Genomic DNA, 14962 nt, shown 5'->3' on the forward strand with positions numbered 1-14962 from the left:
AGAGATTAACATGCTGTACAAAATAATTTTCACAGTTGGCTGAAGGGAGGGAGAAATGGGAGGAAGAGAGACAGGAGAAGGAGAAGGAGCTCCTTGATGTGAGGCATCACCTGGACGAGCAGAGAAGGGAGAGGGAGGAGGAGGTGAAGGCTCTCCTGGAGAAGCAGAACGTGGCTGTTGAGGAGGCTACACAAAGGCTCGCGACATCTCACCAACAGGAGATGAAAGACCTGATGGAGAAACATCAACAAGAGGTGAGATCTATGAACCGCACCAACTTCAAAGGCTGATAATTTGAGAGATTTATGACGGAATTATTCATTTTTAAGAATAAATGTTTTTTTAAAAACTCCCAGGACCCATATTTGCCTCACTTCAGTTTCGCCGTCTTGTGAAATCCCTGATTTTTCTATATCTGGAAATTCCTAGGTTTCTGAGTTAAACGCTCACCTGGAGTCAGAACTGCTGAAGCGGCAGGCCCATACGGAGGAAGAACAGAAGAGACAGATCAGCCTAATTAAACAGGTGATTAAAAAGTCTGAATATGAAAAGAATCACTTTTTCAATGAGCCTTCAGGAAACTAAATTTGGGAAAAGTGGAAAACATTTCCCTAAAACGCCCCTCTTTCGTTTAAATGTTATTCATATTTTTACTTATTCATTTAATTTTTCCCCCTTTCTCTTATCCATGTTATAAAACGATTACTCTGTAGTTGTATGTATGTATGTATGTATGTAAAAAATTACTATAGTGTTGCTATTGAGTGATTCTAAATAAAGTAAATAGCGTGCTTGCAATTCACTGAGTTCTACCCCTTTTTGCCATCGTTTACTAGTTTTGTATTATTTTGTTGGCTTCTCATTCCCCCTGTTCTGTCTTGCCCCAGGTGACTGAACGTGAGCACGAGAGGATGCTTTCAGAGCTGACTGCCAAACACAAGGAGGAGTTTAATCAGCTGAGGGAGAGCATGGAGGCTGCCCACCAGGTTGAACTGCTGCAGGCTCAGGTATACTATATGTGTACATGTAGACACCTTGAGCCACGGCATGCTGCAAAAATATCTCTTCCATCCCTTCCTTTTTCCTCCCTTACACACTTATTTCAAAGTAATTTTGTGTTTGCAATTACTTGTACTCCTTAGTAGTACTTAATACTCATATTTGGTATCTATGGAAATTGAAGTAATCTTACTTTACTTTGCAGCCATAATATATTGGTATGGAAGGTAAATTATATTTTCTCATACAACTCCATACCTTGTGCTTTTATTTCCTCCAGGTCCAAAAGACCAAGGAACTTGAAGCTATGCGTCTAAGCCTGACCAATGTCCACATGTCCCAGCTGGAGCACTCCCATGTAAACTTGAAGCAGGAGCAGGAGTCTGCTCTCACCAAGGCCCAGGCCTCCCTGAGGGAGACATTTGCCCAGGAAAGTGCACTTTTGCAGGCCCAGCATCAGCTAGAACTGGATCAGATCAAACAGCAGATCCAGGAGCAGCAGGAGAGACTGCACGAGCTGCACCAAGAAGAGATGAGTGAGTGTTGTTCAGTCGGTGTTCTTGTTCATGTTTGCCCTCAGGTACACTCAACACACTCAACGAGTGTGCCATTATGGATGTGGGTGAGTCACCCTCATTGCCTAGATGCTTCTTCAGGACAAAGTAGAACACAATGACAGATGTAACCTTCAAATTCTCTGACGCGTGTGAATCTTTTCATCTGCTTTTTATATGTGTGTTCAGATGAGTTGAAGCAGCAGTGGGAGACTTCTGTTGCTCAGGAGAGCGCTGCCATGGAGAGAAAGCAGGCCGAAGAGAAACAGGTCAGGGTTTATAAAAAAATCCATATAATTGTTGAAAGGCTTTTTGACTTTTTAACTGCCATTTCATTGCATAGTTTGAAAGTTATACCATATTAGATCCATTTTGATTTTACATTTCAAATCATCTTGGTATTTTCTTTTTCACAGGCTCTAAGGTCACAGTGGAATAAGGACGCTGAGAGCACCCGGTCAAACCTCCAAACATCTCTGACAGAGACCCAGAACAGCCTTACTGTAACCCAGGCAGAACTTGCCCAGACCAACAAAGCACTTAGTGAATCCCAGGAAGCTCTGTCCCAGACCCAGTCAGAGCTGCAGGAGTCACGGGCCAGGCTTGAGGAACTCCAGACCTCCAGTAAGGAGCAGAGTCAGAAATTAGAGGAGGAGCTGAAACAAGCCTGGGCTGACAGAGATGCTGCTGCCTGTGAGTTGCTTTCTACCGACCTCCCCTCCTCACTCACAATGCATACATCCAATAAGGCTGCACAATCCTATAAATTTATCATCTGTCAATTTAATCTGTCTTTTCTCCATGAAAATGCAACCATACATATAATAGACAATCATGCTGACTTGCTGCTAACAGTCATGATTTTGAAGGCTCCTAAATTTAGTTTAGAGGTTTCAGGTATCAGACTTGTGGCCACTTACTTACACTATGCATGTGTTTTATATTCTAACTTATGCAAGTTGTTGTATTGCTCACTCTGTTGTGAATGCTTCCTAGGTCGTCTTGAGGAGTTGGTCTCTTGTCACAAGGCAGTGCTGCACGAGAAAGAGCAGCAAGTGCTCCACCTAGAGGAGAAGGAACAGCAATTGCAGCAAGAGGTAAGTTCACTTAATATGCAGCACATCTTAACTATACTATTAACAAACAGAAACATATTACAAATATATTTCACTCATGTAGCTAGTACCAGTCTGAGACCATAGAAAACTTACTAGATTGTTTTTTTCCCCTGTGAATCAGGTTTTGCGCCTACAGGAGGAGAAGACCCTGCTAAAACAGAGCTCTGAACAAGAAGTAGGACAGTTGTGGACCCAGCTGGAGAGCATGAGGACTAGTCGCCAAGAGCTGGGAGGTGAGATTGATTTACCAGCCTGGTAATGCTATATTTTCATCTTCTGCCTTTGTTTAGATATTCATAATTAACTCTGAGGTACAAGGCACAGAAAATAAATTGCTTTCTTAACGATGGCTGAAGTCTGTGGTGTGATATGACACACAGGAATAGAGCATATATTTCCAGTGACTGTGATCTGACCTTTTCGTGTCTTTGCTGTCCGCCTCATTATCTGACAGAGCTGAAGGAGCAGCTGCTCGCACGCTCATCCCGTGTTGATGACATTGAGCGCCTAAAGACGGAGTTTAATGATCAGAAACGGGAAATCAGAGAGCAGAATGAGGCTGAGCTGGAAAGCCTGAGGAGGTTTGAAAGCACTCGCACACAATCATGATGCTTTTCTTCTAACAAAAGTCTTAACTCTTATTCTTTGTCCATGTTTCAAATCTAATTTTTAGGAAAATAAATGATATTCAAACTCAGGTTACACAGCATGTATTAGCCTGTGTTAGTCAACAAGATTGTCAGTTATCTGCCAGTTTTCCTCTTTATACCTTTTCACTCTCCGTTCTAGTTATACATGCTTTACCTCATCCTTCTTTAGGTACTTTGAGCAGCGATTGCGGGTAACAGAGGAGAACTACAGAGAGGAAATTGCTCTGCTTCAGCTGAGGCTGGTTGAAGGTGCCTTGGAGGAATCTGTTCTTAAAACCTCAGATGACAGGTATGGATGTCCCTATGTAAGACCTGATACATATACTACAACCTTTATACAATTATTTTATCATCAGTGCCTTTGGTCTCTGTTTCAGTTTCATATCTCAAATCCAAGCTCAAGAGGGAAAAGATCATGTGCTTTCTGATATTGGCCTCAAACTGGAGAAACACCAGGTACGCACGTACTATGTGAAGACCTGCTGTCACTACATAAATGTGTGAATTTGAGTGCTTTAAAATTGGCCTTGCAAATGTTGCATCATAGAATCATGATGATGTCTCCAGCTCGGAGTTCATTTTTCTGCATATTTTGACGGTATTATTTTTGACCGTAAGCATCGCACTTTTTAATAGGCTTGGGAACCTGGCTCACCAGACCAAAGTTAAGTTAGAGGTTAAAGGTCTTGGTGTCATTTTGGACTTTGAGGGCCATATTAGAAATTAGACTGCTGATAAAGACGGCATTCTTTCCTAATTGCCAAGGTAACGCTGTTCTTAACAAAGCAGGATGGCAAGAAGAAGTTTATTTTATTACTTGCAGGTTCATCTATTTCAATTTCCGTTTCTCTGGCATATCAAAAAAGTTAATCGGAAACCTTTAAGTAGCTCAGAACTCTGCTGCCAGATTTTAACAAAAACTAGGCAGAGAGAGCACATTCCTCCTGTTTTAGCTACCCTACACTGGCTTCCCGTTCCCACTCTTAATGGCATAGCACTGTCTTACATTTTGGACCTTTTAACTCCCTGTCAACCAACGAGAGCTCTGATTCTGGTATTTTTAACTGTCCCCAAAGTAGCCCACAAAACACGTGGAGAAGCTGCTTTTAGCTACTATGCCCAAAGACTGCCGAACACCCTGCACAGTTAGATTAGATATGCAAGCACTGTTGACAGTTTTAAAAATCGGCTCAAACCCTTCTTATTCAGGCAGGCATTTAATTAATATTGTACGTTTCTATCTCTCTTTTTTTAACAACTTCTATGCATCTGCCTTTTTATTCAATCTTTTTCCATTTTTATGAACCTATTTGTCTTTTTGTATTGGTTTTGTTTTGAACGTCATACTGTAAAACACTTTCATACATAAAATGCAGTGTAAAGTTAATATTATTATTATTATGTTATGTCCCATCCAGGAAGTACTTGATAGCTTGCGCCTTCAGCTGGAGGAGGAACACACCGTGGAGCTATCCAATCTTCGAACTTCTATGGCTCTTTCCTTTAAGGAAGAGCTGCAAGAGGTTAGACACAAACTCAGTCCTTCAATCTATAATGCCTCTACTTTCACAAAAACAGAATAAGAAGTTAATATGAGGGAGGTTTTTGGCACACTGTACACTCAGGGTCAAGTTATGTGCGTTCAGAACTACTTCAAAAGACAAAATAGTTGCATCAAGAATGAGAAAAGACAGCTAGAGAGAAATTCGAACCCAGGCTCCTTTTATCACCATTGAACAGAAGGGTAATCACGGCAAGAAGAGGGTGTAAATGTTGAATTATCAGGACCCCCAGCCCCCCAATTCAGTGTCAGAAAGATGTTGGCAGAGAGGGTTTAAGGAGCTATTTGACTGCCCGATGAGAAGTTCTGTTTGAGTATGCTGGCACCTTTGCTGTCTCATTTAATGTTTTTGTATTATTACTTTCTTCATTAGGTGCGCTCAGACCTCACTGACCACTACTATGAAGAGCTGCAGGAGATGAAGACTCGTCATGCACTGGAGCTTGAACAACTCAAAGCCAAACTCTCTGACCGTCACTTACAAGGTACTTCTCAACTGCATATTTAGGAATAGAAACATGCCATTTGGTTTTGAGAATTTAAAGAAGTTGAATAACTCCTCAAATGTCTTCGTGACAGAGCTTACCAGAGCTCGTTTGGAGGCAGCACGGCAGGTTGAGGTGAGAAAAGATAATCAGATGATCAAAAAAGCTAATTAGACAATGAGTTCATGGTGTATAGTATATTGCAATTTGTTGGTCATTTTAATTAGGTGGAGGTGGAACAGAGGATGTGGTGTTACACTGAGGAGCTACAGACAAGGATGACCATCATCCACACACTGGAGAAGAGACTGGCTGCCTTGAGTGAAGAACATACTGTAGAAATGCAAAGGAACACGCAAAAGGTACACACTCATGCACAATCCTGCCTTCTAAAAAGGTAAAAATATACTGACACACAGATTTAATGATGCAATATGGGAATGAAAAGCATGTTACTTACATATATGTTCCACAATTGACACAGGAGTTTGCTGGGGAGCTCATTCTTCTTGAGGAAGCTCTGAAACAGGAGAGGAAGCATGTGCAGGCGGAGATGAAGAGGCTGAGAGAAGAGCTCCAAGAGAAGCATGATGCTGAGCTATCTGCCCTGAAGTCAGACCATGACAGAGAGACGGAGAAGGAGAGGATGCATTTTGAAGAAGCACTTCATGAGGAGAAGGAGAAGTTAAAGTCTCTACAGGCTGCACTGGACAGCGATGAGAGTAAGTCGTCAGTAGATTTACTTCTTTATAGCTGCCAGTCGGATCCGACAGAGTGTTTTGGAAATGGAATACATTAGTAGTGGTTCTCCATCAATTAGTAACATGATGTGTTTTTCTTCAAGGCCCACAGGTTTTAATAGTGAGGCAGAGACTGGAGGCCCAGTATGACAATGAGCTACGCCAAGCCAAAGAGAGGTGAGCTATATTGAGGCTCAAGAATCTTTTTGGCCTTGTTTGATTTCATGTATTTTCAGTGCTGCTGTCATGGTTTTTCTTAAATCATTGCAAAAACATCTCATGTTTCATCTTGTGCACCCTTGAAAAGGCTTTTTTTTGTTCTTCTTTGAATTCAACTTTTTTTATTGGTGGAAACATGTTATACCATAAACAGATACTGAACATTTTCATTTTCCAAAGACCAGTGACAAACTAAATGAATAAACAACACAAGAAATAAATACCTACCTAGACCCACCCAGGTTAACCTTTACATTTGTTTGTTGTTGGTGTAATGTTGATATATGTATATCACGGTACATAAATGCCTTTTTTTTTTTTTTACAGTTTGATGCCTTTTTTTCTTGTCTGTGTTTAGGTTCCAAGAGGAGAAAGCCATGTTGGAGCAAAGTTTGGCCCAAAAATATGAAATGTCTCTGGCAGAGCTAAAGAGCAAGCATCAAACTGAGCTGGAAAGTGACAGAGCAACACTACTGAACAAACACTCCCAAGAGATGAATGCACTTAATGCCAAACACAAAGCACAACTAGATTCACTCAGTGCCAGTCACAGAGATCAGCTTACAGCTATGGCCGCTGAGCTCGAGTCCAAACACAACACTGAGCTTGTTGCCTTGGAAGTGGCTGTCGATTCCAAACGAAAGGCAGACCTTGAAAGTCTGGAGGCCCTCTTTAAGGAGACCAGTCAGGCTCAGCTGGAAGCTTTAGAAGCCGAGTTAGCTCGCAAACACCAGGAAGAGAGGGATGAACTGGAAAAGAGAATGCTGGGTAATATGGACACTCTGGAGGCCACATATCTGAAGGAAGTGCAAGTAAGGACACAATTTATAACAAGTAAAACAAAAAGTGAAGCCTTATGTTGGCATGGTTGAATTTCTTTAAGAAATTCTTCTCACTTTGTATTTACTTTACAATGCTATTTTCCTTTTCAATCTCAGACACTGCGGGATGAAATTGTGCAACTTGAAGAGAGCCATCGTCAAGACCTGAATTGCCAGAAGTCGGAACATAGGCAGACAATGGAGCGCCATGCCGCAGAGCAGCTGTCCACCAGGGAGGATCTGAGGAAAGAGCTGGCTCAGGTGCACATAGAGAAGTTTAGTGCCATGGCAGCAGAGCTCAGCCACGTTCACAAGGTGAGAACTGGTATACAGTCGTGAAATTATTACTCAATTAACTAGTGAAACACAGGCAATTAAAAACGTCTACTGCTGACTTAAAATCTTAATGTTGTTGTTTTTTCTTTCATGATTTGTTCTTACAGACTGAGCTGGCTGCTCAGAAAGAGGCCTTAGATAAGGAACACTGCCGAGCCCTGGAGACCCTGAAGAAGCAGGTAATTACACACTCCCTACTCATCCCTACTATTACTTGGTTATCTAATCTCCTAAAAAAGCAAAAATTAAGTGTCTTCACATGAGGACACTGGTTATAATGTTTGGACAATCTTAGCACATGTAATCGCACAACATAATAGTTTGTAGTCTACATGCTGACATAAATGGGGGAAAAAATATTTAAGTGTGATTTTATTTTTAACTTATTTGAAAAAGTCTTCAGTATCTAGTCATTAAAAAAAAAAAAGGTTCCTCAGATCGAGAATATATTTGTGGCGGTGGTCTTTTTAAAGTCTGAAGAAATGTTTCAAGTTAGGAATGACTGCAAATCTGAGGGAACGATGCATGAATGCAGTCATTCCTAACTTTCTTTTAAAAATAAAAGATTATAAATGCAAAAATCAATTTTAGGGCATCTCACTCAGGTGGGAAACCTGTAAGAAGCTAGATTATACTGGCTAGACAGAATCACAATTCACAATCCACCACAATCATGTGGGATTGGGCATTATGAGACGATAAATCTCTGGTTGCATTTGACCTTAGTTTTCGCATCTGTGTGATGAAGTACTTAAATTGATTGGTATTTAATTCAGTGGATTTATCAAAAGCAGCTGTGTAGTTATTGAATCTGTAAGCTTTTTTTTTTTTTTCAATGACTTTTATGAAATATGTCACTATACAATTATCAATTTACTAATATATTATATTACAGCTCTTTTGTGATGAGGAATTTTATCAATATTGCAAACCCCTTTGCTGGTGTTAATTAATTCAATAAATCAATTTAATTGAATGCTTCGGCAGTGAATCTTAGAGGTAATTTGTTAGCTGTTACAGCATTGTAATTTGATTATAAGCACATGTCATTCATTTTCCCTGGTTAGGATATGAGTTAAGTGTTTGGTAGATACACAAACAACCTCCGCTATGGTTTATTTTGACTTTTATATCCTTCTCTCTCCAGCTTTGATCGTTAGCAGTATCTGATTTGTCTTTTGTTCTGTCTGTGTTTTCTCAGGTTTTAGAACTAGAGCAACAACACAGCACTGCTCTTCAGGAGCTCTCACAGTCCTACACTGCTGAGAAAGAGCAACTCATCGAACAGCACCAACTCCAGCTGCAGGTGTGTGTCGAGCATGTGTGTGAGAATGAGTCTTTTACAGGGTGTATTAACGTCGAGCCTGGCGAGTTGTTTCTAATGGTTTTTAGTAGAGTCCTTGTTTCTATGGCTTTTACAGCCCATTAGAGAAGGGATTACAGAGTTATTGTTCATCCTTTATAATGGTGTATTTGTGTGCGGAGGCACAGAGTACTTATTTAGATATTTTCAGAGAAGCACTATGACTGTGACCATTTGACAAACTGGATGTTGTGGTATTAAACAAGTACCATTTCCCTACTTTGAGACTCAAGTCAACCAAAACTAAAACACGCACAATTTAGTTTACCAAATGTCTTGACTTTCTCTGCTGCAGGAGTTGAGGGGAGTGTCTGCGCGAGAATTGGAGGCATGTCGCAGGGAGCTTGAAGAGGAGTCGTCAAGGCAACGTCAGCACTTCTTAGAGGAGGTGGAGCTCCTCAAAGTCCAATCGGAGGAGAGACTGCAGGACAGAATTAATCAACTGAAGGTAAAAAACAAAAAAACATGCTGAGTGATGAGGAAAAAGATGACAGTGTGGGCAGCTCTTTTTGCTAAAGATCTTTAATATTCTTTCACCACTAAGGCCGTCATATTCTCTACATATAATTATTTATTTTCATGTTAAAAATACAATACTATTTCCTGTTTTATTTTAAGTTGTGTGATTTTTGAGCCAGAGTGCCTGCTTGAAAGATCATTATGTAATAGCTGTGGATTATATAGAGAGCTGTCGTGTTTGTGTGTGTGTCGTGGCATTGCCCTCTCTAAGCTCCAGCTGCACCAGTTCATTCATAGGGACAGCTCTTTCTGTTGGACTCTGTCCCATTGGAGCTTTTTTCAAACCCAGTTTGCTCATAATCCCACCATCATATATGCAGAAGTGTTCTTGTCTCTCTGTTCTCTGAATCTGCCGGACTGTGCATGTGTTTGTGTTGTTGCCATCTGAACAGTGGCTAAATGGACGGATCTAAGCTTTTTATCCTCTGATGCAGAAGGTTTTAATGCTGAAGGTACTTTTTTTCAGACATTTGGCTTTTTACCATCTGAAATGTGCAAGCCAGTAGTCAGCCATAAGCCTGAGAGACATGGTCAGATAGCTCTTTAGCCGAGGAACAAATAAACCTACACTATAGTGCAGCTTTTTAAAATGATGTGCTGCATATTTTAATTGACGGACCATTATCATTGCTTTCTTTGAAGACGGAGTTTGAAGAGCAGAAGCAGGTGGAGCTTGAGGACCTGAGGCGGAGCTTCTCATCTGAACAGGAGGAGAAAGAGCAGAGCTACACCGGCAAAATGAGCCAGCTCACTGCCCAACTGCAGCAGCTAGATGCTGTGGTGGCCCAGGTACTACACACACACACACACACACACACACACACACACACACACACACACACACACACACACACACACACACACACACACACACACGTACACGCATAAAATCCCTACCTATTCTGGTGTTTTTTTTACATTGTTATTTTCATAATCTTGAAAAAGGCGACACATGCAGCTTCACTTTGCTTCAGACTATAAAATGCGTTGTGGTTCAAAATCAGTGAGATAAATGAGAAGTTTTAGTGACTTACAGTCTAAACTGAGGGCCCGTAGAAAATGGGAGGTCTGGGAATTGAGATTAAGGGAAGCATCATTCTGTTGCATCCATGGGCTGGATTTGCCTCTTTTCCTTACATAGGATTACATCCTGAGAAGAGATTATCATATCAAAGAATCACTGCACTAATCTGGAGTGTTTAAGATTATATTTTTGTGGGCATTTTTTGCCTTAGAAAGCAGATGCAGAGAAGAAATGAGTGAGAGAGAAGGATGGGTGTGACTTGATGACCGGCAACACTGCGGAGGCCATGTGGGTTGTGTTGTTTGGGTGCTAAGGCACTAAAAGGTCATGTTGTCATGGTTGAAGCTCTGAATTTAACTGATGAAATGATAAATTGATGAGTAGATCAACAGAAAAATGATCAACTGCTTTGATAAATGGTTAATATTTTCAGTATTTGTTCAATCCAAAATGACTAAAATTCCAGTTTCTTAATTGCGGAGATTTTCTTTGTCTCATGTGATAGTAGAATGAATACCTTATGGTTTTATACTGTTGGTTGGACAAAACAAGATATTTGAAGATGTTACTTTGTGTTTCAGGAAAGTTTAATGGCCGTGGTCGATTATTGGGCCGATATTCAGAATTTTTCCGATTATTGTATCAGTATTCTGTATTCTGTCAGATTGGCAACAAATTAAGCTAATTTAAAATGTTCTGCTGGCTCTGATGCAGCATCCTCTCACACGATGTCTTGCCTATGACACTATCTGATTGGAAACACATACATTAACAGATTATAAACACTGTATAATCTGAATCCGCAAAGTAACCAGTAACTAAAGTTATTAAATACACGTAGTGGAGAGGAAGTGTAAAGTAGCAGAAAATGGAAGTACTCAAGTACAGCACCTGAAAATTGCTCTTAAGAACAGTACTTGAGTAAATTACACTTAAGTTTATTCCATCGCTGGCAGTTTCATTTTTACTGAAAATGAATATCGGTCCACAATGTCAGTCTTCAGTCTGCTTGATTTCTAATAATCTATTGGTATTGGCCCTGAAAAAGCCATATTGGTCGACCTCTAATTCATTCACATTTCTGTCTCTTTCTAGTATTTTTTATTTTTTGCTTCTAATGGCACATGCAGAATATATAATTACACTTTAATTGGTCCTTTGGTTGTTGTTGAGATGTGATTTATGGATGTGAATCCATAATAAATCGTGTTGGCACAATTGGCATAAACATGCCTGATACACATGTATACATTTGTTTCCATGGCACCTGCCTGGCTTGGTAGTGAGATATTAACCCACACCCACCCATGAGGGTAGCAAAGAGGAGCTTATGAGAGGTTGTGAGGGCGCTGTTGTCAAGGCAACAGCATTGTTTTGTTGAGGCAGGTGGCTACATCAGACGTGTTTGATGGGAGGGGGCGGGAGGGAGAGGGAAAAAGAGAGGGAAGTCGTGGTGAAAGCAGAGGGGGAGAATGAAGGGGTCGAGGAGCGAAAGGTAAGAGAAATTTGTGTAGGCCTAGAAGACAACTTTGATAAAGACTCGAAGTGCAGCAGGGAATCCAGACATTGGCTCGCCTTAATCCTACACTGACCTGGCTCTTAACCACAGTGTCTCTGCCAAAGGATGCCTGATGACTACAGTTAGTACGTGTGTGCATGTATGCTTTAGGCTGGTTAGAGGAGGAGTAATGTGTTTTTTGTCTTGTAGTTGAGCATATTTTCGGTAATGGTACTGTTCTTTTGACTGTGAGAGAAATCCCCCTTATGTAGAGACGACATCTGGTTTTGATTTCTTTTTGAATACATAACATGCTTTCTGCTTTTGTCATGCTCTTGGCTGATGGGTTGTTGATGGATGTTGTTTCTCCTGTGATAGAGACTATCAGATGACTTTTGAACAAAGAGAATGAGTTGGCACTGAGCCAGTCTTTGAGGTGTTCATTTGAACATCTGTTGTTCCTCTCTCTGGCGCTCAGTTGCACTCGTGGATAGTTTTTACAGAAGTTATAGCACAAGTGGGAGTGGGGCAGTTAATAGGTTTGTGTTTATTGTTGAGTTGAGTTTAACAAGCTATCATTATTTTCCAGCTGCAAGCAGAGGTTGGCTGTCTGCAGGGAGAGTTAAAGGGAAAGCGGGCAGAGATGGAGACTTTGGACACTCTCCTCCAACGAAGGGAGCGTGAGACTCAGGAGGGAGGCAACCTTCTAAAGATGCTCACTGACGACTTACAGACTGCTAAAGAGGAAAGGTAAACGATGTTCTATGTGTTCTCTGCTGTATGCATTGTTTCATATGTATAACGGTATGTAATATAGCTTGGTGAATTTATACTTTGAAATGTGTATTTACAGTAAGAAATAAATACCAAAAATGTGCTAATGCCAGTTAACGTTACCTGGTAAATTGTAGGTTTTTCAGTAAAATGTATGATATTGCAAGTGGCAACTTAAGACTGAAACTCCTCCAGTAAGCCCTCCTAACCCAGGGGATGAGTGAGGTGAGGTCTAGCTGGTACTACACAGACTTCATGGCTTTAAATGTATATTTTAATTTTATTTCACTTTTTCTTTCTTTAAACCTGGAAATGCATGATTGTTTCTGAACATCTGTTTAGACTTAAACAATAAGTGGGACACTAGTGTGTTTATTGGCCTATCACGGATATATTTGTATGCATATGTTGCCCGATAAACGCTGATATGGAAACCTTTTTTAAGATTCAGTTGCGCAATATCTGTATCTGCCTCGGCCCCAAAAATCAAGTATTGGTGGGGCTCTACTCCTAAATAGTCATGTATAGTCATGTATAGTCTTGTATATTCTTCTGATATGTCTTGATGTTTTTCCCAGACGTAAACTGGACCAGGCCAACGAAAAGCTCAGGAAGGTGCTGATCGAGATGATTCGCAGCACAATCGCAACGGAAGAGCTGATTGGACAAAAGATCAGTGCCAAAGCCAAAACATCTGAGCAGGCAACCCATCAGAGGAGCTTAACGGGGAACAAAGACGCACAAGAATCAGGTCTGCTAGCCTCTGATTCATTCTAACAGTTCAGTGCATGTGAGGCTTTGAGCTGAAAGAACCACATTTAGCTGTGGCAGAAGTCTAATTTGCAAGGTGTTTTATAAACATATATACTAAGAGATGAATTATAATGTTAGATCCAGTTTAAAATATTTGCATCAGTGCAACAATGAATTTTGACTTGTTTTTACAGGTATTTCAGTCGCAGACTTGTCATCAGATGACCCTGAGCTGACCCACCTGCTCTGTGAGAGCCTGCTGGTTTCAGACACTCAGCTCAATCCTGGCGGAGAAGAAGCAGCTCTCAACGCCTGCGGCAGACTGCGTCACACTGTGGACACACTGCTGGAGCTGCTCAACCAGGCCAACACGCAGGTAAAGGATGTATACACCTACTGGTATCTCAACAATCAACACAAAAACCTTCTTTCATATTGCTTTTTTCCCCATTTTATAGTATTGTCAGCCGCCTAATAATTGTGAGTTTCTCACTTTTTCTCTAGCTGGAGCAGACTCATGATGTCCACCTTTCTCTGGAGGAAAAGTTCTCTCAGGGCAGAGAAGACTCCACCCGTCTCCTCGAGCAGCACAAGCTTCTGTTGGAGCAGCTCGATCAGGAGGCGAAACTGAAGAGTCAACTCCAGCTGGAGCTACACAAGGCAGAGGGTGAGCAACGTATCCTCGTTTGTTCTGCTTCACTTGACTCATGCTGCAAGGGGAAAGTAGTTAATCCAATGACTGTTAATACGCCTTGCTCTTCTGCCTATGCTCCAATTTCATCACTTGCACTGAAGATTAAACATAAGTCGGCTATTTCTGTTGCTGTGTTTTGTTTTTCTATTGACATCAAATTTTTGACTTTGCATGATTTGTTCAGGGCTTCTGGATGGCTACGTGGCTGAGAAGGCAGTCTTGGAGGAGTCTCTGCAGCAGAAAGAGGCACAAGAAGAGAAACTGGTGGAGCAGCTAGAGGACCTGAAGGTGAAACTTCACCAGATGCAGGGCATCACCGCCGAGCTGGACAGCCTCAGACTGAAACATCAGGAGCTCAGCGAGGAGCACACACGTCTCCTGCGCCAGAAGGAGCATCTCTCCGCCGGCCTGGGAGAGAGGGAGAAAGGTGAGTGGAGTGAGCACAAAAAGGACAAAATCACATTTTTCTGTCTGCATAAAACGTTACGTGACCTTGTTTGTGAGCTTGACCACACACTTATATAATGTCTGTGCTCAGATGTGTCTTTTCTCCGTAGGCCATTGGCTCAATTTAGATCCCGATACAGGTTTGTGGGTCAGAGTGGAGTATGAGTGTGTGCTGAGGGGGTGGGGATGAATACGCAGTATATTTGCAGTGCTGTGTGAGATTGCTGTTTGTAACACTGACATTGCCAGAAGCTTATAGAAAAGGCTCTTTGCGTGCTGTGTCATTTTAACCTCTTAAAGAATGATCTAGTTGAGAGCTGTTAAAGAGAATGCATTTTCTGGAGGAAGGGCACAGTATGTTATAATAGCTGTGTATTTTTTCTAACTCCTCTCTTATATCTTGCTGT

General features: G+C 41.2%; 1 protein-coding gene across 2 annotated transcripts in view; it reads left to right on the forward strand.

Moving 5' to 3' along the window:
- The window catches only part of pcnt (pericentrin), a 37301-nt gene that overhangs the window by 8575 nt on the left and 13764 nt on the right, over window positions 1-14962 (forward strand). For both annotated transcript variants that reach the window (XM_073482938.1, XM_073482939.1), the window contains exons 10-37: window positions 36-254; window positions 430-525; window positions 888-1007; window positions 1280-1535; window positions 1743-1822; window positions 1970-2246; window positions 2550-2650; window positions 2793-2904; window positions 3126-3252; window positions 3491-3610; window positions 3699-3777; window positions 4740-4844; window positions 5256-5367; window positions 5462-5502; window positions 5595-5729; window positions 5852-6089; window positions 6212-6284; window positions 6685-7138; window positions 7265-7462; window positions 7591-7662; window positions 8685-8789; window positions 9142-9294; window positions 10008-10154; window positions 12477-12637; window positions 13240-13412; window positions 13609-13790; window positions 13919-14081; window positions 14293-14535. In XM_073482938.1, coding sequence (XP_073339039.1) covers window positions 36-254; window positions 430-525; window positions 888-1007; window positions 1280-1535; window positions 1743-1822; window positions 1970-2246; window positions 2550-2650; window positions 2793-2904; window positions 3126-3252; window positions 3491-3610; window positions 3699-3777; window positions 4740-4844; window positions 5256-5367; window positions 5462-5502; window positions 5595-5729; window positions 5852-6089; window positions 6212-6284; window positions 6685-7138; window positions 7265-7462; window positions 7591-7662; window positions 8685-8789; window positions 9142-9294; window positions 10008-10154; window positions 12477-12637; window positions 13240-13412; window positions 13609-13790; window positions 13919-14081; window positions 14293-14535 — 4342 coding nt within the window. The remainder of the gene's footprint in view (window positions 1-35; window positions 255-429; window positions 526-887; window positions 1008-1279; window positions 1536-1742; window positions 1823-1969; window positions 2247-2549; window positions 2651-2792; window positions 2905-3125; window positions 3253-3490; window positions 3611-3698; window positions 3778-4739; window positions 4845-5255; window positions 5368-5461; window positions 5503-5594; window positions 5730-5851; window positions 6090-6211; window positions 6285-6684; window positions 7139-7264; window positions 7463-7590; window positions 7663-8684; window positions 8790-9141; window positions 9295-10007; window positions 10155-12476; window positions 12638-13239; window positions 13413-13608; window positions 13791-13918; window positions 14082-14292; window positions 14536-14962) is intronic.

The sequence above is a fragment of the Pagrus major genome, chromosome 16, assembly GCF_040436345.1.
Source record: "Pagrus major chromosome 16, Pma_NU_1.0".
NCBI lineage: Eukaryota > Metazoa > Chordata > Actinopteri > Spariformes > Sparidae > Pagrus > Pagrus major.